The sequence below is a fragment of the Lontra canadensis genome, unplaced genomic scaffold (assembly GCF_010015895.1).
Source record: "Lontra canadensis isolate GAN:19392208 unplaced genomic scaffold, GSC_riverotter_1.0 scaffold82, whole genome shotgun sequence".
NCBI classification, from domain to species: domain Eukaryota; kingdom Metazoa; phylum Chordata; class Mammalia; order Carnivora; family Mustelidae; genus Lontra; species Lontra canadensis.
The window spans coordinates 3,506,462-3,532,345 of NW_022631076.1; the positions used below are offsets into that span (position 1 = coordinate 3,506,462).

The window sequence follows — 25,884 nt, forward strand, 5'->3', positions numbered from 1 at the left end:
TCTAATATGTGTAAATGAGGAAATGATGGCAGCATTGAAGGAACAAGTGTAGATTAGCAGGTTCGTGGCTGAGAAAGCAGATCATTGTAATTTTATAAGCTCAACATTCCACTGGCTTTGGTAATCTCACTGTTAACTTTTCTCCTCCCACCAAATTCACAAAGTACACCAACTCACACCTTCCTAAGGAACGCCTAGCGTGGTGCTAGCTACCAGAATCCTGAAATTTGGTTTTGTTTTCTGTGTAGCCAGCCTCTGGTGGCTTATGTTACTGAATAAACTGGAGACATGGTGTGAAATGATTTGTTAACCTGTTCTTGAAGAATCCCATTATTTCCCAAACCCGATTTTGGGGATGTTTTTGAAGCAGAGTATAAAAGGGAAAGGGAGTCTTAGAGTTTGTTTTTATTCATAATAATTGTATTGATCCTGTATTTACAAGTTATTTTGGAATGCTATCCTCTCGCTTTTATTTCTAGAAATCCTTCATTTGCATGAGTGATTTCTTGAGTTATTTATATAGTAAAGATGGCTCTAGGGACCTCTTCTCCCCTGGCTTATTCCCTTGGGAGAACATTTTTGAAAGTACTCCTACTATACCTGTTAAGATTTGAGACCCTGGCTAGGCTATTATTTGTTGCTTTTTTAAAAATTTTTGTTTTGTTTTTGTTTCCTGTTTCGCACATGTTAATTCCTGTGGGCATTTTCTTTTAAAAGTGATGAGATTTTCACTGTCCAGCAGCAAGCCATATTTACTGGAGTTATTGAACTCTGAAATAGGAAACCTGTGGGCGATCAGTTTTACCCTCCCCAGAAACTGTTGCTTCAGTCAAGGGGAATTACAGCCCCATGACTGGGCATTTTAAAGTAGTTTCACTAAAACACCCCAAGGTTTCCTTTCAGGTATTGCAACAAAATCAACATTTGTTTGTGGCCAGGAAAGCCAGGGTTCCTGGCAGTGTTCTTCTCCAGTTGTTTCTCCTATTTCCCTTGCAAACTTTCCCATTGGTTGGGGTCTATGGAGAGATTTCAGTGGCTGGCTGGCTAGGGGAAATGTTTGGGAGAACATTTGCGTATCAAAGCAGCCTAAATATTTGCAAAAATGTTTGCTTGAGGGAAAAAAAAAAAAAAAAAGAATCCTTTTAGGATTAGGAAGTCACTTGCTAAAACATTTTTAAAAGCATTTGTCATTTACCCAAGTATATTATTCATGAAGGAAGGCCTAACCTGAATTTCAGGGGTCATCCCAGAATCTGTATTTTTAAACAGCAGATGAGATAATAAATGTTTTGGCATTAGGATTAAGGTCTGTACCTATATGTAGCATAGAAATGCAAAACAAAATAAAAACAAAACAAAACAAAACCCCAAAACAAGAAAAAAGAAAGAGACACAAATACATTTAAAAATTAATTGGTTTTTATTTAGAAACCCATAACACAAAAGGTACAGAGAAAGGCCTTATGAAATGATAGGATTGAATGGCTATTGAACAGCTAGCTTTAACCTCATTTTCCCCCCCTATTATGTATTTTTCCCCTATAAAACACAACTGTATTGCTATGATATGACGTTCGGTTCTGTTGGAGTTTGCAGACTTTCTCTCAATAGTCATGATTTGAAAGGCAGATCTTTTCTCCTTTTTTTTCTGGGTAAAGAGTTTCCTGTGGGCATTTTTCTGTTCAAATTATTAAAGTTTTAACTGCATTTCACTTTTGGTTTCGAAACAGTACATGTAAAACTCAGTCCAGGCCAATTTTTTCAATTTGTTAACAATGTAGGAGTTGAGAGTTGACAATTACTGTACTTAAAAGCCCCTCAGATCAGGTGTTATTTTTCCATCTGGACATTTTAATTAGTAATAAAAATGTGGATCTGGATACACAGAAAGAGGATCTACAGTACACAATGGCCCAGTGTACCCTGTTGGTGCTGAGGTGTGCGTGGCTCCACCTTACGAGTGTGTGTCTGTGTGTGAGTGTGTCCCTGTGAAATTGCATGTTCAGTATGTGATCCGTCCTCCTAGAAAACCCAGGCATAGGATCCTGGTGCTTTTTTCCAACTGGGCATTTTTGTAATACCAGGATATTTGGCTATTATATATTTCTTCAGTATGAAATAAAAATGTATAATATATACTTGCATTTCTAAGTAACACTTGCTTAAATCTTTTTAATATGCCTACTTCATGAAGTATATGGTATGGCATGGTGATAAAATGCTGGCATCAGAAATAGGCTTGGGCAGATGTGGCTCCATTACAGAGCTGTGTGCTCTAAGGCAGATACATAACCTCTCTGAATCTCCTTTTTTCCTTATCTATTGAATGAAAGTATTAATGATAATAGTTATGATACTTACCTAACAGGATTATGATGAAGCTTATGTCAAATCACTTGATAAAAACAAAGAGCTATAACAATTGATTTTTAATGCAAACCACCAATTCATAACCCACATGCCATCTTCACAACTCAGTGAACTGTCCCATGTTAAAAAATAAGAGAGATGCAAATATGAGATTATATTAGATTATTAACAAATATTAACTTTGGGAACATCAGAAAATGTGTTACTAATTTGACATGTGAAGAAAACCCATTTTTATAAAGTATCTGGATATGCTCTTTGAAATAATGTTATTCTTAATTAAGGTAGAGGCGGGTACGTTGGAGGGAAATAGTGACCCTCTGGAGAAATGGAGAGTGAAGATAGTTTAGGGAAATAAGTCTTAGCGTCTTCTCTTTCGGAAAGATGCATACATATTTCTCTCAATCGTCATGAATTTCATGTTTTCAAACCAGCGTGAATACTTGAACAATAATCGCTTACCCATTATAATTTGCATATGTGTATGCTTACATATGTGTATATATATATATCAAATTGTATGAAAATTTCCTTAAGAATGTGTCTTTCCCAGGAACTGAGGGTGTAAGCTTACTGTTAGACACTAGACCAGCTGCATTTGGACACTTCTCTAGAAAGCATTTTCAGTTTTTAGTGTATGTCCAGTTCTCTTCTTGAGAATTCTGCAGGAGAAATAAAAACATTTGTTTTCTTTATTTAGAAGAATGACATAATGAATGGTGGTATCCGTGGTGTGATGATACTGTTTTGGTCATTTCATTTCCTCTCCTGTCATGGAATACATACATACCTTGATCATAGCCCAGATATTATTTACGTGACGTTGTTTCCAACAACCAGTATTTATTGCCACGGACCACCTGGTTTTAAGGAGTGTCTTAAAGAGCTTATCAGACTTGTCTCTGAGACATGGTATTAGCAGGCGTATACAGAGGTGCTTTCTGGTGGCCTGCTAAGGGCTAAATTCAACTGAGGAAGTCTTCAATGAATTTGTTAATTTCATAAATATTAAGCAAACTGTGGAAGAAACAGGGACATGCCAGTTATGACTGTATGGCTTTTAAGATTTTTTTAGACTTAAGAATGGGAACCGAATTACTTTAATGTTCTATCAGTTTCACTCAAATGTCCCAATCTAACGACCAATTTCATTTACATATTCCTGTCTGGTGAACAGATAGAGTCTTCTTATTATTTGTCTTGAAATTTTTAAAACGAGGCTACAGGTCTTCCCCTTTGAAACTCCATTTGATTAAAAGGGCCATGTGTATCTTAGCCTTTAGATTTCAGTACCCACAGTCACGAGATGGGAAAGGAATTGTGGAACAACTTTAGAAATTATCTCATAAAAGGGATTCAGTTGAAAATTGAGGGGGAACAGCATTTGAAATTTAATAATAATAAAAAAAAAGTAATTCAAAGTAAAGTCTGTAGCCAAACTCCTTAATTGTGATGCATTTGCCGAGTTCCCCTCTCCCATCGTCGGGCCTGCTCTTGTGCCATATGGCCTACCATGGAACATTTAACTTGTCAGATATAATGGATTGTCCTGGAAGCAGATTTTTGCTTTGAGCACTCGGCTCCTTTCTTGCATCTCGCTCTCAGCTCCAGGCTGCAGGATGAAGGATTGTGGTGGAAATGCAAAGAGGAGACACACAGTTGATTCCCCTTAAGAGAGTGACCTATATGTCACAAAATTTTACCCACGTAAAGAGGCATTATCCCCGTCACTGGCCTTAGCAGGCTGCATGTCAAAATCGTTTAAATTTGCCTGGACTTAACAGATTGTGCAAACATTTCAGAATTGAGTGCTTAGGAATAATAAAACATCGTCATTTTAACTTATGCAGAAATGGTGTAGCCACATCAGCCGAAGGATAAGTATTATTTATCGTGACCTAAATGTAACCTAAACCACCTGGTTTGTAGATGCTGTAAATTAAGTTCAACTCTCAAATCTACTGAGAATGCTTAAGGAAAAAAAAAAAAAAATCACCTTATGGAGATGTTACGTGGCTTCATTGTTTCTGTTTGGTGAGGAGATGTGAGGTTGAAATGATCATTTAGGTGGATGGACAAGTGACTGTTAATTATCCTACCAAGCTTTCCATCTTGAAACTTAAATGCACACCTTCCATTTATTGCAGTCTATTCGAAATTAGACACTGAACATTCTGTGGCTTATTTAATTTGTATATGTAAATGTAAAAAATATAGTATTGATGTCAATTTTAATTTGGTGCTTTTATGAGGTAGCTCCTTTTTTTTCAAGTCGTGATATTATTTCCGAAATCACAAGCTTAGAAAGCTTTAGGAGGAGTTTGTGGCTTTTGCATTTATAGGAAAACTTCCTTAAAAGGATAAACAGTGTCCTTTCTATACGTACATGTTCATACATAGCTGCCAGGTATTTTTCTGATACAATCTACTGTAATCCCAAATATTATATATTTTTTAAAGATCTTATTTATTTGAGAGTGAGAAAGCAAACGAGAAAGCACAAGCAGGGGGAGTGGCAGGGGGAGAGGGAGAAGCAGGCTCCCCTGTGAGCAGGGAGCCCGATGTGGGGCTCCATCCCAGGACCCTGGGATCATGACCTGAGCCAAAGGCAGATGCTTAACCGACTGAGCTACCCAGGTGCCCCTGTAACCCCAAATACTATATATAATACAGAAACCCAAATAATCAAGCACAAGCAAATGGAAAAATAAGTAACTCATGTATCTCATTTAACCATAAAGTGATACATATTTGATTGCTCCAGAGTTACAAAAATTCATTAGATTTATATATGACACATGGAAATATATTAAACGAGACTCTATTTACAAAAGTTAATTTAATATACTCACCAAAACAAGTGTTTGTGTTTTAGAAATTTAATATATGTTATGCCACAAATTCGTATATTATAGATAATTCTTAATAATAGAACTATAAAAAACTGCAGTGACCTTGAAAACTGATGAAACCACACTTCCATACAAAGAATTATATATTTTTTAATGGACAACTTCCCATGAAGCGGCTAAGAAATCTGTTAAAGTCCGTGTTTAATAATAAAGTGTAATTCTATATTTCACACTGATCCTAAAGTGAGCACGCTTGTTTCATTAATGCCACTGATAGGATGATTTCCCGCTGCCCCCCCCCACCCCCCAATTCAAATTTTGGTCAGACTTTGTCTGAAGTGAGTTTGGGTGGTGCCTGGCCACAGCCAGCTCTTGTTGGGGCATGTGCGCCCTCTGCTGGCTGCTCAGATTGGAACCAACCCTTGTGAGGGCTTCTTCATTTGTTTTACTTTTCACGGTTGGGTTTTTTTGGTGTGTTTTGTCTTTGCATTTTTATAAAAATAATCATATATTTGTAGTGATTATAAAGTTGTAGGCTAATACTGAGAATGACAGCTAATTTATTTCTGTTTGAAAATAAATTTGGGAGGGGGGTTGTTTGTTTGATTTTGCTAAGTAGACTCCTGATAGTTCAAATAACATGTCGAGTACATACCAATCTTGAATTTTTAAGTGGTTGATTTCATATTACCGTTGATTGTGTTTTCGTTGCTTTCATAGTTCCCCCTGGTCTGATTACACTTAAGAAGAGTTTTTGTTCGGACTAAATTGGGAATGGACTTCAAAAATATAAATCATTGAAACTTTGCCATATGACTCTTTGTAGGTAATAGATGTGGCCGATAACCCCTAGGAGAAAACTCCCTGAATGTGTCAAGAGTTTTCACTTGTCTTGTGAAGGAAAATGACTGTCCATCGCAATGTTTTACCAAGGCGTTCTTGGCTTCTCTGCAGACCAAATGAAGCTATGCCACCCCCCACCCTCTACCCCACTCCCTGCCAGCCGACATTGAGAATGGTAGTTTGAGTGGAACCTCTTTTTGTTTGGTTTTGCCTCTTTTGGTTATTGTTTGTAGAGTGTGAGATGTTAAAGGAGCAAATCGCCAATGGTCCCTTTGTCCCCAGGTCCCCAGGTCACAGGACTAACTTACACAAGGGCAGTCACAGAGTGGGCGTTCTGGCCTCTCCACCATTGCTTGGATGGAGGGTACCCTAGGGTTCTGACAGTGAAGACCAGGGCTCTGGGTGATGGACGGGTCTTTAAAATAGCAACAGTTTTTTTTTTATTAACAAGGTTTCCTCAAATTCTTCATAATAACTATATGTGTTAGTGATTTCTACACAGCTTGAAATGAATGACTCGACTGATTCAATTTGCTAATTGTTACCTAAGCACAGTTTAGAATTTTGCAGTTTTTTTGTCTTACCTTGTAGATTTCTCTGATTTGTAAGCAAATGACTTCTAAATATCCCCAGCTAGCTCCCTAAACTATGGAATGATCCAAGAGTTTAGAGTTAGGGAAGGAGGGAAATGTCATCTAAGTTTTTCCCAGTTTCCTGTCTTTCCAATTCTAGGTACCTTTCCAATTTAAGTTACCTTAAAATTTGTTTTGAATAAATGATATAAGTGTCTCTGATTTATTTAACATTGTCTAATAACTCTGAACTGCATTCTAACCAGTCTCAAGTTGCCCCTAAGTTAAAATAGCATCTTGCACGGAATCTCAAACACACAGTCTCCTGTTCCCAACTGTTACCCGATGAGGTTCATTTATCTGTCTCCTCCTCTGTGCTCTTCAGTATACCCCTTTGCCCCTTACTGATGCACATTGTTGGGTTTGCTCCCTTGCATTTCAGCCATGTAAATCCTTACCTCTTGGGAACAATGTCCACTGTTGATGTACCAGCCGCCAGCACGGGGTACACAGAGGCCCCAACAAATATTTATTTCCATAGTTCATGTTTTTTGGACCTCTTTTACAACTGTCCAGATAATCATTTTTGCAAGTTTCTGGACTGAAAATTGCTCTCTGTAAACATCTATTCCTTGTAATGTATTTTATTTTCTTGCCTATTTTGGTTGGATGAGATCAGTATTCTGACTACTCCCTTGTCCTTCCTCCCTTCTTCTTTTTGACCATCCTTCCCATGGCCTCGCCCTTCCTTCCTGTGCCCCCTGCCTTCCTCTCTTGATGTAGTCATGCTTATGTACTCAGTCATTGGGAGGCTTTCCTTAAACACCATACTGTGGGACTCAGCAGCTTGTGTAATTTTATCTGTGAACCATCATCTTCCTTTAGCGGTGATTCTTGTCACAAGGCAGTTGGACTCTGAAGAGTTTAATCCTGTTTGTCTTCCTCTTTGGTTGTTGTGAACCTGACCTCTTAAAGTTGATCAGGATCAATAATGAGCAGTATTCCCATTCTTTGTCTGCTCTATGGATGCTCCGAAATGTAATTTGAATTTTAGGCTCTTTCCCCCCAGTTTCTCAGTGATGGTTGTTTAGGGAATAGAGACCAATTGTAATTCAGTTCTAAGGCCGGAGAATCTGTTGTCTTACATATATAAATGGATGACACTAGCATTATCTTCTGTCTGGGTTTTCTGGCTTGCTCAGTCAGAAGAGTGTGCAACTTTTGATCTCAGGGTCGAGAGTTCAAGCCCCACTTTGGGTGTAGGGATTACTTAAATAAAAAGAACTTAAAAATTTTAAATGTTTCTTATGTGTATGTGTATATATGTAAGTATAATGGTTGTATATGTTATACATATGTCTAAACTATATTTAAAATCTTCATGAGATTCCCATCCATCTTACTTTGGTTCAGTCTTGAGTAGCGTATCAAATGTCCTTGTGGTTTCTTTGAGAGATGATACTTATTATATTTTTGTTAGTTTTTTTTTTTTTAAGATTTTGTTTATTTATTTGACAGAGAGAAAGAGATCACAAGTAGGCAGCGAGGGAGGCAGAGAGAGAGAGGGAAGCAAGCTCCCTGCTGAGCAGAGAGCCCGATTCAGGGCTTGATCTCAGGACCCTGAGATCATTACCTGAGCCAAAGGCAGAGGCTTAACCCACTGAGCCACCTAGGCGACCCTATTTTTGCTAGTTATAAACTTGACTTGAAAACTCAGGCCATTGCCTATATGCCATGATGTTGAAATATGTGATTTTCCTTTATAGACGCAATAGCAAACATAATACTAAACCTTTTCCTCTGTTTGCTGTCTCACTGTGGCTTACTCAGAGTTTGGTCAGTATTATTTTTTACGTTTAATATGAGTAAGACTCTGTTAGAACATCAGCTTAATGGACAGCAAATAATTTATTGCCAAAAGTGATTTGAATGGTGAAATGTAGCTCTAGATTTTCTTAAATTTTGCTGGTAAACTAAAAAAAAAAAAAAAAAAAAAATTAGCCAGGCTGTAGAGTCTTTTTTTTTTTTTTTTTTTTTTTTTAAGATTTTATTTATTTTTTGACCCAGAGATAGACAGTGAGAGAAGGAAAACAAGCCTCAGGAGAGGGTGAGGTTTTCTGCTGAGCAGGGAGCCCAAAGCAGGGCTAGATCCCAGGACTTTGGGATCATGACCTGAGCGGAAGGCAGACACTTAATGACTGAGCCACCCAGGCGCCTTAGCAGAGTTTTTATTCATATGATCTTTCTACAGCCTCTGACCAGAAATGTCACAGATCTCCTCCAGAGGGATCGAAGGACCACATTCTCTCCCTGTGTGTAGACTGCCTTCAGTAGGGCATGGAAGGGTAGATAAGTGGGTGAAAGGGCCCTTTTAACAAACTATGTTCACTAGAGGTTGACCCTGGAATGTAAAGGTGATTTCTGGCTTGGGATAGAATGAGGAAAAGGATACTTTCAGAGCAGTGGCCAGTGGATCTGATAGAAGAGGAGTGACCTTTCACCCCTGGGACTCTCATGTCTTGGAATTCTGTCATTTATGAGAGGGATGAAAATACTTGGTAATGGGAGACTAATTTCTTTGAAACAATCAGTCTTCATTAGTGGAGATGAACAAATTTAAAGGCCAAGTATGCTGCCAGAAAAAGGTTTCTGAACTACAACTGTCAGAAAGGGCCTCGGAAATCAATAATTTTTTCTTTTTAAAAATCCAGTTAAATGGATTGGATTGGGTAGTAACCTATTTTTTTGTTGTTGCTATCCACCAGGCCACCAGGTTTATTGGAGTTCCATCTAATATAACCTTAGAGGCTGTCACTAAAATTGGTTACTGTTACCCCTGGCTTGTTGAACTAACCAGTAGAATTTTATTTAAAAAAAAAAAAAAATTAGGAGCACCTGGGTTGCTCATTCGGTTAAGTGTCTATCTTCACCTCAGGTCATGATCCCAGGGTCCTGGGATCAAGCCCCACATCAGGCTTCCTGCTCAGCGGGGAGCCTGCTTCTCCCTTTACTGCTCCCCTTGTTTGTGAGCACTTGCTCTCTCTATCAAATAAATAAAATCTTTTAAATAAAATAAAAATAGAATAGAATAGACTAGAATTAGAAGACCAGATCCTACTCTACTGAATGAATGCAAATACCCTGGGGTAAAGAAACCCAGATTCTGTTGTAAGAAAGAACCCTTTCCCTAATGGGGTCTCATGACCAGCAAAGTTTCTTAGCTGTAGAACAGAATTTGGGGGGATTGCTTTTCTCCACGCCCATCCTGTGTCTTCCTTTCCTCCTACAACTAGTGAAAATATTTCTCTCTGCTTGCTTTGATGCCTTTAGCGTATATTGCAAGATTGACCTTTCTTTATTTTTGTATAAAACTATTATGTTTCTTCAGATAACAAAAGTAAGCTTTCAAATATTTATGTTGTTTCCTCAGAGGGCACCCAAGTCCGTAATTGCTGTGGTCCTCTTAGAGCCAGTCATCACACACAAACTGTGATAACAATGTAAAACAGGGTCGGCAGAACTATTAAGATCTTATTCACATAAATAAAGCCAGTGGTAAGTTACTCATTAGAAGTAAGTTGAGTGATTTCGGGAATGCCCTTAGTTCTTCAGGTCTCCAGGGGACCCTTGTACAAATTGCTGATTCAGAAAATCATTACTCTGGTGGCTGAAGTGGCACTTTAGTGGCCTTAAAGAGTTGTTTGACACACCTCCCCAAACAGCTAACTTATCCCCGTGATTATGTTGATTAATTGCACACTCTGTGGAATTAGCGTTGTTTTCAAGGAAAGATTTTCCTGCATTTGGAAAATAAAGCATAAAACTCGTGTGCTTTAATTTGATAATGTGTGCACTTCTCCTGAGCATGACACCGAGTGAGGGGACTTTTTTGGCTGTTGTCTGGGGCATGTCCCATAATCTAAGGCCGTACTTTTTTATTTTGCATTTAGAAAATGCTTTCTGTTACACCAGAGACGGTCACTCAAAATGCTTATCATCTCTAGCCTTTTTATCCAGTCCTTTTTGCCTTACAATCAGAATTAAAAGGATGTGAAGGGAGGAGTTGTGGTGCACAATGAGAAGAAGACAGGTGGAATAATCTTTGTTAACAGAGGAGATGCGGACATTACATCTAGAACACTCCAAAAAGAAGTGGCATGTTGTCTAAAGGAGCTTTTGTGCTGGAGTTGGAAGTTTATGTTCTAGCTTCATCTCTTGATACCTGTATAACCTCTTCTACTTATGGAAGTTGGTTGTCCTTTCTTCATTTTAGTGACTTCATCTATTAAAAAATAGAGCTTAAAGTGCCCACTGAAGGAGTTCTTAGGGTGTGTTGTTTTAATATGTAAGTTAAATTCTTTCGCATACCATACAGTGCTTTACAAATGTGAGTGATTTAAGGAAAATTCAATATAGATTCTGCACCATAGACAGGCCTCCAAAGGGAAGAGCTTTGGTGGTGCCTCAAGACAGTCATCATATCTGGAATCTTAGTCCACCCACTGTTTTGAAGGCAGCGCAGTGTCTAGACGAGATGAGGTGAATCAGTGACGAAATGCAGCCAAGACTCATAATTTTCCAGGATCAGAGCTATAGATCATTACTGAGTATTCTATTTTTATGGCTTAAGCACATCAGTGAAAGAGAAGACTGATGCTAGTCTTTTCTGGGGAGATGGCTAGCTCCCTACTTCCCATTATCCTTTGCTACAAATTATGCGCCTACTCACATCCCCCCACCCCTTGTCTTTCTGGTCTCAATTTAGGAAGAGGGGAAGGAAGAAATTTTTTCTAGGCTGTGGAATGACTAGTTTATCTGCTGGAATTGAGTTGTAATTCCTCTTTAAGCATAAAATTTATTAAGTTTGGATTTTTGAATGCCGATGGGTTGAAGATCGAGTTGTCCTGGTACAAAAAGATTCTGTAGGAGAGAACCAGTGCTCTTTAAATTGTGGAGATTGGGAGAATAAGATCAACTTCTGACTTCTTGCAAATGCAGCCTCGGGCTCTCACCACCAAACATGGATCTGGGGCAAAGTGGACCAGCTAGTCCAAATAACAAAGGTGTACCTGCATGGAAACATCACCAATAGTGAACAATGATTTTGGATCAACCTAGTTAAAATAAAATACAATTTTTAGGTTTACATTATTTATTTCACAGTAAATGACAAACACTTATTAACCTAATACATTCTTAGTGGTAAGTTTTTTTTTTTGGGGGGGGGTGGTTGTTGTTATTGTTTTTAAGTAATAGTAGCTCCCAAAGTTCCTCATGACTTGTATTAAGAGACAAAAAGATATGGGGCAGTTAGGTGTATTCACATAAGTTTAAGAAAGATAGTGTTAAGCTAAATTAAATGTCTTCAGTGAAGGACTTGTCAGAGGCTTTAACATGTTAAAATGTAATGTACATTTCTGGGGGAGGGATATAGATGGGGTGTAACATTTCCTAGGCCCTTTAAATTGGCCTTCCTTTTGTTTTGGGGAGCCTGCTGTGGGCTTACTATTTCAGAGAAGACCCTCATGAGCGACACTGCATCGTCCTAGATTATATTTTTTCCTTCCACTCTTCTCTGTGTATCTTAAGACGAAGTCATACTCTTCACACAGGGAATGTGTAGAGATTCAGGCTGCTGCCATGTTCGTGGATTAGTGGCTTCAAGTTAACATGGAGAAGGTTGCAGCTTATTGTATGACGTTACAGGTGTGGTGTACATTATTTGCACAACTCTAAAGTACCAAGAGACCTTTTAGGGATAAAACACCATGTAAATGTAAATTATCACCACCTATAAGACACTTTCATTAATTTCATATCAAATTCATGAGTGTTTTGAGCTCTGGGATTTGAGTCTTCAGTATTGGGCTTCTTGCTTATTTATAGATTTTTTTTTTTTTTTTAAAGACTTTAAATACCAACAGCACAGAGTAGTGCTAGGACCATAACCTTTGGAACCCAAGTGCCAGGGTTTGAATCCTGGTTAAGTCACTTACTGCCTGTGTAGCCTTGGGCAATTTTCTGTATCTCAGTTTGCTCATCTACAAAATGGGTGTTTATATTACCTGCCTCCTAGGGTTGTTGTGCAGACTGAATAAATCAGTCTACATAAGGCCTTTGCGTACTGGGCAACAATACATGGCCAGGACTCAGCTATTCTTACTTGGGCAAAGGCGGGAAAAGTGAGCATGGAAAAGATGAAAGGATTCTAAATAGTAACCTCATGTATATTTTCAGAACCACCCAAAATTTCAGTCATTGTTTAATGAAATAGTCTTTTCAGTATGCAAAATAATAATAATAATCATCATCATCATAATCATAATCACAATACTAATTAATAGGGTAACCAGGGATAGGTTGGGGTTGGGGACAGGGACAGAGATTTATTCTGATCTGAACATGGTTATGATGAGTTCCCGAGTCTGATGCCAGGGAACAAAAGGCTCATTCTTCAGTTCCCAGAATGGGGATTAGCAGTGAAGCAGCCTTGCTTGGTTTGTCCTGAAACATCAGATAATTTTTCATTAAGGCTTTTCATGGGATGATATGTTCCCCTGGTACAGGTGCATCTTTTTCAGTGGCGGGTGAGATGCCTACCATTTATATATAATTTTAAAAGTGACCTTTTAAGAATGAAAGGTTAGAGATCCAAACATGACCTTGTTATCACCCTACTGGTCAACCACCAACGTGGTCTTCTATGTCACAGCTTATCTGCGGAAATCATAGTATCAATAAGTTGTTCTTGTCTGTTTCCACGTGGATTAGAACTGTTCAGATGTAGTCATCGACCAGAACTGATACTTCTTGGATGTATCCCTGTGAATGAATGGGTTTATGAGGTCATTTTTTTCTTCAAGAAATATTTTCATTCTTATTCAGTTCCCTGGGCATTCTCTTACAATAGGACACCATGGATATACTGAAAGAAAAACTTAGAAGGCAAATAGAAAATGACAGAAGAATATAAAAGTACTAAATTTGGAATTATATAGACATTTGTTAACAATACTGCACCCAAACAAAAAAACATTTTTCCCACTTAACCTTTCCAGGGCAGCAAGATAGAGGATTACTGACTAGATCAATAAGAATCTAAAAAAAAATTGGAAGCTGCTTATATTTTCTGCTCAGATTAGTTTTTCAAGGGCAACAGAAGAGGCAAGGAAATCCTTTATTGATTACCAATTACAGCCATTTTTAATAGTCAAATTTAAATATAGGTTTTAGCAGCTGGTGGGTTCGGTTTGGTCAAAACACGTGTTGACTTTCTGGATTGTTTGCTCACTGTAGACGCTGACTTGTTGTGGAGAAGGGACTGCGCGCTGATCTCCTTTGTCTCCGGAAGGATTGATTGACGGATGTTGTGTCTGCTCATTTACAGCGTTTTTCTTGCTTAATTTAAAAAATTGTGACATAGTATTACATGTTCCTTGTATACATCATTTTTGCAGAAGAAAGTTGTTTAGCCAATATGTCGACTTAGTTTATATGAATTCGTCTCTATAGCTTTCATTCAGCCTTCAGTGTGCTCCATTAGGTCATATCATTTGCTTCATGCAAGGCAAATCATCACCAGCAGCAAAATTTAACATTTGGTCCTTTTAGGTATAAAAATGAATCAAATGCCTGACAAGATTGGTTTCTGGTATATATTTCCGAACCTCCCCCACCCCCCACCCCTTTATGGGCATACAACAAATGTTACTAACGGGTACTTTTAGTTTCTAAAATATGGACAACAGTACTCCATGCAGTAAAAGACTTGAGCGATTAATGCTACCCTTATGCCTCTTTTGAGTAGTTTTAGCCATGGGGCTTGGCACTGCCACCATTGTCTCTGTGCCAAAAGATATCCGCAGCGGCTGTCGCGTTCTACTACTGGAGGGTCGTCTCGAAAATTCCGCAGTGAACGCGCCGGGTTTGCTCATCGCTGCCATCTCTTTTAGATATTGGGAAAATAGGGTCTTTCGCTCTTTCAAAGCTCTGTTGTGGTTGTAGGGATGGGGGGAGGTGGGTGTCGAAGAATGGAGAAGAGAGGAAAGAAGCTGTCTGCGCCAGCCAGTTGGTCTAAGTGACAAAAATCCACGCCTGACATAGAGTAAACGCAGACATTGAGGGGCTTTTGTGTTCATGAGCACAGATAGTCACTTAAGAATCCTCCTCAAACACGTTATCAGCGCTCTTGAACATTTTATTATCTGAAACAAATGTTGCAGTGAATTTTAAGCAGAAAATCAACATCAAAACCATAGCTAATTTTTAATGGGCAGTTTACACAAAGACACATACATACATATATAATATATGTTTGTGTGTATGTATTTTAGAAACTGAGATGTCATTGTAAAATGGCTGCTGTTTGTCATTAGCAAATGATGGGAATAGATCTCATATGTTCGAGAAGGTGCTTGGGTTTATCCCCAGTCCCTGATTATTTTGCTCCCAAACAGGGGTTGGGGCTCTGAGGGCAGATATATAGTTGAATTTGGAAACAAAAAGATGTAATAAAGTTAAAGGCTTACACTATCAGAATGAAATGTGTTCGTTCAGGATCTCTGGAGTGATCTATTTGATGGTAAAAGTGGTTGCTACATATGAAATCTTTACAAGGAGCATAATCCTAAAATAAATAAATAAATAAATAAATAACAAAAAAAAAAAAGTGCACCTCCCAGCCTCCTGCTGGCTGCGCTGCCTCTTTGGTACCTCGCAGACTTCGACAGAGTCCTGGACGGGTGCCCATTGATGTCATGGAAACACTCAAATTACTGAGAATGATTCATGTCTATGCTGGTCTCTTATCCTCCCCCACACAAACAGGAGTAGATTTTTAACCCTGACAACTTGTAATTTGCAGTGGGTTTATTTTTGTATCTGGATAAATATTTTTTAACAAGCAAAATTAAGATTAAGCAGTCTGTATCTGATATGATAGTAAAGAGTGCCGGGTCTATGTAGCCAAGAGCACTTTGGGGACTGTGGGCAGCGTGAATTCATACTCTCTTCTCTCCTTTCCTTCCTACCCCCTTGCTCTTTTCATTCCACTCCCCCCTCTTGATTTCTCTCCTTTCTCTCCCATTTATTTTCATTCATATTCTCTCTCTCTCTTTCTCTCTCCCTTACTATGTGCCCTGACCTTCCGGCTTTAAAATAATGGAAGGAATAGCCCCAACTTGTATATATGAATCGAGACAAATCCTGGTAGGAAAATTCATCTCTCCAGGTCTATGTGCTACAGTCGGGTTGGGAAATAATGCCAGGTGGTGAGACACTATAGGGGATAGCTTCAGCAATTCCTTCTAAAGGGGAAGGGAAAAAAAAAAAAAAAAGAGGATAACCCTTCTTCCTTCTTACTGTATTTTGTAATCTGATTTTTGGAAATTACCCTAACAGGACACTAGATGTTCAATTTCCTAGGAAGTCAGAGTAAATTCTGTTTTATCCATCTATCTTTCTATGTATCTGTCTGCCTACCTCTCTACCTGATTTTCTGGCAGTTAAACAAGTGAATATGATGTCAAAGGGAACTATGTAGTTATTGTTATTGAAGCTTTTTAGACACAAGAACTTAAGGAAGGACAAACATCACTTGATAGCTCATAATGGCTGAGCTTTTTCTGTTAGTAATATTTATAAAGGGGAGTTAAAGGGTATAAGTAGCCTACATTTGACTTAGAACAAAAAGTAAATATGTGTCTATGACCATTTAATGTAAAATCCTCATACAATGTAAATCCTTCGGTTTAATGTAAAATCTTCGGTTTAATGTAAAATCCTCATACAATGAAAGTTATTCTCTTAGATCTTTCAAGACTGACAGTCTACAAGATGGCATCCTGTTTCATTGGAATTGAAACTGATATGGGCATTGATTTTCTCCTTTGCCCTGAAAACTATACCAGAAATGGAGGAGCTGGAGGGAGTGTTTTCCTAAACCCAAGATTCACTGAGGCCAGTAGAAAAGTTAATACTGAGAGAGAGGGGGTTAATTTTATGATTCAGGATTGGCTTTCTTTGAAAATCCCCTTCCATTTTATGTACATAGTGACTTCAGTACCAGTTACACTTTTGACAAGATAGAAGATTTATTAAAGATCCGTTCTTTGTGTGGTGTCAGGAAGGTAGACTCTAATAGCATTGTCGTTGAACCAAAAGATAAAAAATGACTGCCGTTACTTTTAACATTTATTTTAACTGGCATGGAGGGAGGAAAACTTGGGGGTCATAAACTCTAGAAGGACTTCAATTCCGTCTCTCAAAATACTACTTCTGAATCTTCCCATTGGAAAGAACAGTAGAGTTGTGGGTAAAGTGCTATGTCCCCCTCAGCTCTAGTCTTGAAGAGAGAAGTATCCCTTTGTCTTGGGTGGGGTGGGATGGGGTTTGTCTTCTGGGTACTTGGTCATGCCACTAGTCCTTTTTGACATCCTAATATGGATCGATTTTCTAGGACAACTCTTCACATGTCACTAAAGTCTGCTGCTTAGATCTCTCGTAATGTGGCTTCATTGTCTCCCTTGCAGATTATTAAAGCTAAACATACTTCTAAAAAAAAAAAACAAATGAGCAGCCTTGATTTTATCCTTAGATGTGTCCAAATAGCACCTGAGGCTCCATACGTCTGTGTAGAGACATCTACAGATAAAAACTGAGTTGTTAGAATTGGCACAACACATGGACAGTCCCTTATTCCTTGTTCTACTGGGTCAATTGGTAGAATCTGAACTTGGGTTCAGAGGAGACGATTTTGCAAAAGCCCCCTTTCCCCAATGTAAATTCCATCATCATCGTCTTGATCATGATGGGGTGTACCCCTGGGAATGGGAGTTTAAAAAAAGAGAGAGGGAGAGAGAGAGTCTCAGAATTTTGAGTAGTTTCTTTGCTATTTTCACCATCTGGAGAGCCTTGATTGATTAGCTTTGGCCTCACCATTAAGTGTCAATATAATCAATGGGAATTACTAGACTAGGGTCATTACATAGATAATTTGCCTGCTGTGTAAATAAAAATGAAATTGTTTAAATTTTGCGAGAGAAAGAAAGTGAAAATAAGGGCTGACAATTTGTTTGTTAGAGAAAGTGGAGGCCATTGGAATGACAGTTTTTGGAAGTGTGGAGCAGTTTGGCTAAGAATAGGAATGAAGGATATTTTTTTTCCAGTTTATCATAGCCAGAGAGAGGAAGTGTTATTCCCTCTCTTGCTTGCATACATTGCCAGTAGTGCCTACTTTACGTATGTAAACATCGGGGAAGAGAAGTGGATGTCTGTTACCTGGAGATTTTTTTTTTTTTTTAAGGAAAAACATAATTTACACTTTTTTTGTTGTTTCTCTTGGCAGGTAAAACAGAAAGGGGCTCATACTCATCTTATGGGAGAGAATCAACCTTACAGGGTTGCCATCAGGTAAGTGAGAATCTTGCTTGGGGAAGGGTTGAGAGAATGAACCTGGTAAATCAGTTTGTTTTGTAAATTAGGTGATGCATTTTCGAGCGTGGCACTAAGATGCACGGAAAGTCTGCCGACGCCTCTGTCTTTTAAAAAGTAATGAAATAGCACAGAGCTTGGAAGTAATAAACCTCTTGTTCTCTAGATCCCTGCCGTATCACCACTGCCTTCACTGGCTTGTTTTTCTTTTTTAATCCATCAGCCCGTACCAGTGGCACTGTTTGCAAACTAGCAATGTCGTTTAAAGTGATTCTATCAAAAGAGTTTATTTGCAATTAAGAACTTAAGAATTTCTTACACTAGAAATACTTCGTGCAGCCATGTGTCAGACCCTGGGTTCGGGTGGTTATTGCCCTAAATTATAGTTTTCGTAGGGGCTGGATGATGTTGTGTGAAAACAGGGTTGTATTGAGGGATAAAAATGTCTGTGAAAATATGATTTGTTGTCTCTTTTTGTTTCTGAATTGTTTTTGGCTGGAAGTCAAGGCCAGCAGGCTAACAGCAAAGCCGTCTCAAGGGAAGCATGCGTGAGCTAGAAAAATAAGAGTACTTTAATTAAATAATAAAATGCCAGTGTAATACAAAGGTATAGCATGTGTGTGTTTGTGTCTCTGTGCACTCTGCATTTGCATACTTTGCCCTCTCCAGAGAAAGCCCAGTTCTAAAAATACTACCCCTAGCCAAAAGTATAAGCTTTGTTTTAGGACAATTGAGTTTTGATAGATGCTTTCTTTTTAACTTCAGTACCGGTATTAATCGTACGTTTAAAATCCTTTATTTTGCTTAGGATTTAGACTTTCTCTTTTTGTAAGTGCATTGGTTTCTTACTTGGGAGAACTCTTGCTAGAATTTAGTAATCCTGTCTCATATTCAAAGCATTCTACTGTTTCATTCCTCACCCAAACCGAATGTACATTCTTCTTATGCTAGAAAGGGAAGGCTTGCTCTCGAACCCGCTCACCCTCGCATCTTCTTTAATGGTCTGGGGGGGTGTGTGGGGGGGATCGGTTTTGAATTTTTGAAACAACCTGTTTAATATATCCTGGAAAATGTGAGCAGGCAGTTGTAGCAGTTAAACAGAGGCTGTGAAGGATGTTACTTTATGTATCAGTCAGATGTCACTAGAGGTGGAATTCTGGTGGAGGTTTATTTTATTTTATCCCCCCCCTGGATATATTTGCATTTTTAAAATTGCCTCCTCTGACCCAGCCACCCCTTCCGTCCTATTCAGCATCTGAAAGCTTGGTTGCAATGAGGGGAAGCGGTGCTTGGGTTAGAGCTCCTGCCACACGGGCTGCACAGTACAGTTTCTAGCAGTTTGTTTGGAAAGAATTCCGCAGGAAAGAAATTCACAGCCATTCCAGCACAACGGAAACATCTTTGGAATGTGAGTGCAAATGTTCGGGGCAGATAGCTCGGGCGACAAGCCTCTCAGTGCCGAGTCTCTAGTGTAAAGCTCCCAATTCCTGCAGAAGGGCCGGTTCCTGTGTATCTGGTTTCTGAGGGTCAAGGCAGAGGTCATTAGAGTTTTGGGGAGAAGAAAGTTGACAACATCCTTCCTTTTTGCAGATGGTCATGGCAGAGGTCTCTGTTTTTGCTGGGCCTCTTTTTCTGGTCAACGAGAGAATAGGCTTCCTCGCCCCTGTATCCTTTCTTACTAATAGGAATTGGCGTGATTCCTCACAGACACAAAGATTTCCTCTGCTGAGTAAGCGCGAGGCCCCTTAACTTGTTAAAGCATCATCCAGACCGCGTGAGTCTGTCTGTGTATGTGCGGGGACGCAGACCCTCCCTCGGTTTGTGGGAAATACTTCCCTCGGGTGAAACTGAAGTTATTTTTTTGGCAAACACAAGGTGAGAAGTGGAAGGGGCAGAGGGTGGAGGAGAGGTGGACGGACTGGTGTGTGGTGGCTGAGTTTCTGGGCCTCGGGAGGCTCCTTCTGAGACATTCGTGTCCAGGAAAATTCTGCTTTCTATCGGAGTATGACTGCATATGCTTTTCTTAAAAAGTCTTCATAATGTAGCTGTGGAGTGTGGAGAATTTCTCTCTTTCTTATTTCTGCTTCATGGTCGTGAGTGTTGCAAGAACTATCTCTGGGCTTAGCATGGTCTCAGCGGTATCCATAAACGGTGTGATCCCTTAAGGATAAATAAAAGAGCAAAATTTCAGAAATTCCCTGCCTGAGAAAATAGGGGCTGGAGAGGAAAAGTGCCCGTATTATGAATTTCTGCTTTCCGTGAAATTTGAGAATAGAGCAGACCATAGTGTGTCTTCCAGTGCATATCTGTCTTGTGCCGAATTGCTTTTTGAATATCCCTGTCTCCAGCACCAGCTATGCAAACCAAAAAGAAAGGCAAAGTCTCGGGTATCTTGGGCTTCAAGTCTAAGTAGCAGATCACAGCTGAAATGATTCCCCACTGGGTGGCAAGGTGAGTGGCTCTCCTGGAGAGGAAGCTTTTGTTTCTCCTGTTTACTACATTCTAGAGATGCTGCGTGGAAATCCTTTACATGATATGCCCCGAGGAGCTCCAAAAGCAGCTTTATCGTATTATAACAATGTATCCTGTGGACTTAGAGGGATGAGCCCTGTGACATGTGAAGATGCTTATTCAGATCCCAGTAGCCTTTTGTTTGGTGTAGAGAAATAGTGGTGGTAAGCAACAGGTAGCAAAACGCTGTCCTGGAGAAATCAATTATTATTCTGAAATGTATGTTATTTTAAAAATGCGTCAGGTTAAAAGATATATGTATTTTACATATATGTATATATCTCTATGATGTTTCTCTTGAAGATTTAACAATAATAGTAACAGACACGTGGCTTTTTAAAAAGCAGATATTTTAGCCAAAATACAAAAGCTGGCAGGTTCTTTATTAAGTTGTTTTCATTATAAATAGTAAAGGGATAATAGGAATTCATTAATGCATTTCCACGTAAAATTATCAGAAATAAACATGGTAACTTTTTCAGACTTTTGAAACTGTATAGGAAATGAACCAATAGACAAAGCAAAGCAGCCAAATGGGCTTTTTTTTTTTAGTTCTCACTAAATATGACAAAACTAATTTAAATCAAATTGGGGTACGGAAATCACACCCAGGCTTAAAATGTTCTTGCCAAATTGCAACCTCATACTACTTTTACTGGCAGAGAAAATAAAATTTATAATGGAAAGTCTGACAGAAATGAAAATGAGCGGAAATAAAGTTTTTCACAAGATCGTCCAACCTTAATATGATAACCAATAGCTAGTACCTAATGGGCATCACTGCAGATGACAAAAGAAAAAAAATGTCATTTGCTTTTGACCTCCTTTGCTGCTTTGAAGAGGACGTTTGGCGATTGCAAACTTTTTTATCTTGCCGAGATCTTCTGTTTTTGAATGAGATGATGATGTCAACACAACTGATTGTTATTAAGGCAGAAGTTTTCCCCTTAAATGGAAGTTCAGGATTGATTATCAGGAATTGTTTGTCTTTTCTTTTTTTGGGATATAGCTCAGGTCTAAAGTAGTGGTTTCATTATTAGTATCTCCTGGGCAAGGTGTGTGTGGGGTGTGTGTATATAGAAACCTGCGCCTTATCTGAGACCAATTAAATTAGAATCTTATGAGTTGGGCCTTAGCTTTTCTGACAATTCCCCGGGTGATTGTACTGTGCAGCTAGGTTTGATCATTTCCTAGAATGGTCTATAGGAATATACTCTATTTTAAAGATGTGTCCAAAAGCTGGTATTGCCACTGACCTTGAAAAAGCTTTTAGACTTCTTGCCTTAATTTGGTTATTCAGGACATGGAAATATAATGCATATGTACTTCATTGAAGAGGCAGTGAAAATTCGTGATTTACTGAAAATCAGGAAGATGCCTTGAAGTCTTTACACAAAATTCTGCAACTGAATGTCTCAGCCCATCTCTTGTTTTTATCTAGTGAAGTCCAAGGTTTTAACCTCATCCACATTCTTTCTGTTTCTCAGCAAGTAATCAAATAAGACTATGCTGATAAAATTATTTGATGCTGAGATCTCAAAACTGATGGGATTTAAGAATTAGGCTTACTCTCAAATACTTTCATTAAATTCCAGAAACTTTGAAACTGTATAGAAAATGCATCTTCTCTATATGAAACTGGATTTGCTCATAAGCCTCGTTGTTTTGGGTTCATTGAAATAAAACATTATAGTTGGTGCTGAAATGAATGGCACACTGAAGAATTCATTTTTTCTTAATTATTTTTATTTTTGAAACAAAAAGAATTACAAATGACTTCATTCTAAAACTTTGGGCTCCTTTAACTTTACCTTATGTGAAGTCAAAATGGAAAGGATATAAGCAGAGAAGGCATGAAATCCTTTGTCCCTTCTTAAGAAAATGGCTACTTAGGTCTTGTAGAAACAGAAATACATCTTATCTTTTTTTTTTTTTTTTAAATTTGGCATTATACTTTGTTTATGGTGGACAGTGGGTCAGTCTGGCCCAGTGCATTCTTCCCAGGACCCTCTCCCATCCACGTACTACGTCTGCGTCCTGCCTTAGCACTTTGAGTGCCTTCATTGTGCCTCTTGAGTTTGCCATTACTTGCATTCGTTGAATGTTGGTTTCCACCAAGATTCTGTAGACTCCTATGAGGCAGGGACCTTGTTGTCTTTATCTTGCTCTGCGTACTCCGTGCCTAGCAGGGTGAAGATTGTGATCCCTAATGCCTGTTTCCCCCGCATCACGTTTAGGGATCATTTTGAGAGAGGGAAGTCGAGAAGTGGCGATATATGGGAACCATAGGTTTAGCAGTTTTCATACCTACAAAAACGAGAAAATCACGTTCTCTCAAAGAAAGTCCTTTGGAAGTCCGCCCTTCTACTGTGCTGTGCGGGCCCTGGAAGGACACAGAGGTCCTATGGTGGAGAGTCACTCCTCCCTCACCGGGCGCTGACCATCAGCCTGGAGGTGGTCTCACTGTTCGAGGCCTGAATGTTCGGGAAGGAAACAACGAGGGAGTCACATGTTCTGTGTTTCTACGGGGCACGTCATTGGAACCAAAGGTCAGAATCGAGTCCCGTGCTTTCTGAGTGTGCCAGGGAAGACAGTGGGACAGAGTGTTTAAAATCATGACAACTTCAGATCTCACAGGGCCCTTAGTTTGCCGAGTATCTGCCATTGCGATTCTGCCCCAAGCAGTTTTTCAGGCAGCAGCTTGTTGGTCTGGGGGCATTGCTGTGGGCGAAGCTCTCACCCAGCAGCCACCCTGGTGCTCACCCAAGGGGACAATGGAACCATTCTTTCCTCGTATTGGTAAATAGGTATTTATTGGCCCTCTAGAGATCTGTTAGGTACTAAGAAGAAAAACAAAGGGAAGCTCTTGCATACTTTCCCTTCAACGCCCCCACTAGCAGCTTTCTGGATATCAGCAGAGACAATTAATCTCCCTTTATTTAATTAAAAATTTTTTTAGAAATCTTGTGTAGTATATATTTTCCAATATTCAGAGAAGTTGAAAAAAATAATAAAGTGAAATTCCATATACCCACCACTTAGATTAAACAGTTGTTAATATTTGTTATATTTGCTTCATGTGTATAACTACATATACACATTTTTCAGTGAACCATTTTTAAGTGGCAGACCTAATAAGATTTCACCCCTAGACTTTTCAGCATGTGTCTTTTAAAATTATAAACACTTAGACCCTGAAATGAAATACTGTTATGACCCCTAAAGAAAATAAGAATAGCTTCCTAATCTAATACCCTATTTGTATTCTGATTTCTTAAGTTGTCCCCCCATGAAAATGTCCTCAATAGCTTTTTTACCCCCTTTGTCATTGCATTTATGCGTGGTGTTTGGTTTCTATTATCTCTTTATGATTTCTTTTAAGCTAGAACAATTCCTGTAATGTAAAAAAAAAATGATATTTACTTTAAAGAAATCAGGCCAGTTGTCTTGAAAAATATTCTTGCATCTCGAATCGTCAGATTATTTCTTTGTGGTTCTGTTTAATTTGTTAAATTAAGTTGAAAGGTTTCTTCGTGTGGATGTTGCACATTTTTGACCTGAGTATTTCATAGATGATGCTGTGTCCTTCATATGGGATGTAATGTCAAGTTAAGTTGCTATTGATGATGCTAACTTTAATCACTTAGTGAGAGTGGAGACCCCCACATCTTTCTATTGTAAAGAAACCTTTCCCTTTTTGCCATCAGTAAACAATCTTTGTGTTGATACATTAGCACTGGGCAAATATCCCAGTTCCTCAACAGTCTTTGACCTGATGGTCCTAGCATACACTGATGATGCTTCCCTTTACTAGTGGCTTTTGAACTAGTGATTTTTTTTTTTTAGCTCCATCAGTCCATCTCCATTTATAGCTGACATTCTTCTGTAAAAAGCTTCCTTTCATTGTTCATATTTTAGCACTGGTAATTTAAGTACTTCATACATATACAAATAAATCTTAGTAATGCTTGTATTAGATATGGTACTGAAAGGTACTGGAAGCATTAAAACATTCTTCAAATCTCATAAGGTGTATTGATAGGACAACGGTTATAGCTCAGGCTAAAGGTCAGAAAAGCTTTAATTGCAGGAGGAAGGAGGTAATTATAGGTATGTTTCCTTGCAAATTGAACTCTAGCATTCTTTTGCTGAAATTTGGGACCTTATGACAATCTGCATCTCTAGTTGTTAGATTAATCTTGTCATAAGCACTGGAGTTTCTCTAGGCTCTCTCTTGGCCCCTCTGTACTCTGGGAGTTTTTCTTAAAGACCTCCCAAGGCTGACCATCCGTGGCTGACCTCCGGAGTCCGGGAGGCAGCTGCGTTGCTCAGAGTTGCTCCACGGAGGCTCATTGAGATAGTGGGTCTGGCTCCTCCCCAGTCAGTCCTTCCACAATCCAGATGTGACTGATGAGTGGGTGTCAAAACGAATGGGTTTCTAAATGTTAGTCTGGGCTCTATCTAGAGGAAGCCTGGGAACTTAAAATTAGGCGCTGGTATAAACCTCTATGGTGATTATTATTGTCCTCATTGAATACTTAAGAAAACGAAGCCCAGAGAAGTAAAGCAAGCAGGCCTAAGGTCACAGCCCTGGTAAGCTTCAGAGCTAGATTTGGAGCTCTCAAATGTCCTGTTTTAAAGCCAGTGTTCTTCCCATGTGGGTTCCCCGCTGCCCCAACCCATGATGAGGTTTCTAGGCTCAAAGGTCCATATTACAGCCCATCTGGAAAACCACTTCTGGTAGATTCCAGGCCCACTGGAGAGTCTGAACCTGACATGGGGCCTGGAATGGTAGCTTCCCTCAGGTCTGTTCAGCGTGTGCTAGAACTCTGAGCACCAGGCGAGGGGAGGGTTTAAGAGGGGAAGGGGGCCACATGGCTCCTGACTGTGTGACTTTTTTTTTTTTTTTTTTTGCTTGCTGTCATTGTTTTTAAATAAACCACATGTGTCTATATGCATGATCCCTTCTGTAACATCCTCAGAATTAGCATGTGCAATTTCATTAAAACCAATAAAGATTCCCTATGAAAAGGCTGGGGTAGAATATGCCAATTCACATTTTAGCAACAGCATGAACACTTTCTTAAAAAATGTATAGATTATATTTGGGCCTTGCTTTTTGTGCAATGCAGGCAGAATATGGTTTGCTATTACAAGAATTTGGATCCTTCATGGATCAAATTATTTTTCCAAAAATATAAGAACTACATAGAGTGAAATTCTGAAACCAGACCTTTTGCAATCTCTTAAGTGTGACCCCATAATTTTTCGATTATGGCATTTAACTTGCTTGTGAAATATATGAA

General features: G+C 39.0%; 1 protein-coding gene across 13 annotated transcripts in view; it reads left to right on the top strand.

Annotated features, from left to right (window-relative positions):
• Window positions 1-25,884, top strand: part of TCF4 (transcription factor 4) — a 346,633-nt gene that overhangs the window by 158,999 nt on the left and 161,750 nt on the right. For 10 of the 13 annotated variants that reach the window (XM_032882433.1, XM_032882441.1, XM_032882437.1 and 7 more), the window contains one exon: window positions 17,982-18,046. In XM_032882433.1, the coding sequence (XP_032738324.1) occupies window positions 17,982-18,046 (65 nt within the window). Of the gene's footprint in view, window positions 1-17,803; window positions 17,876-17,981; window positions 18,047-25,884 lie in introns of those variants that run through there. The other 3 variants (XM_032882444.1, XM_032882445.1, XM_032882447.1) reach the window with 2 other exon arrangements.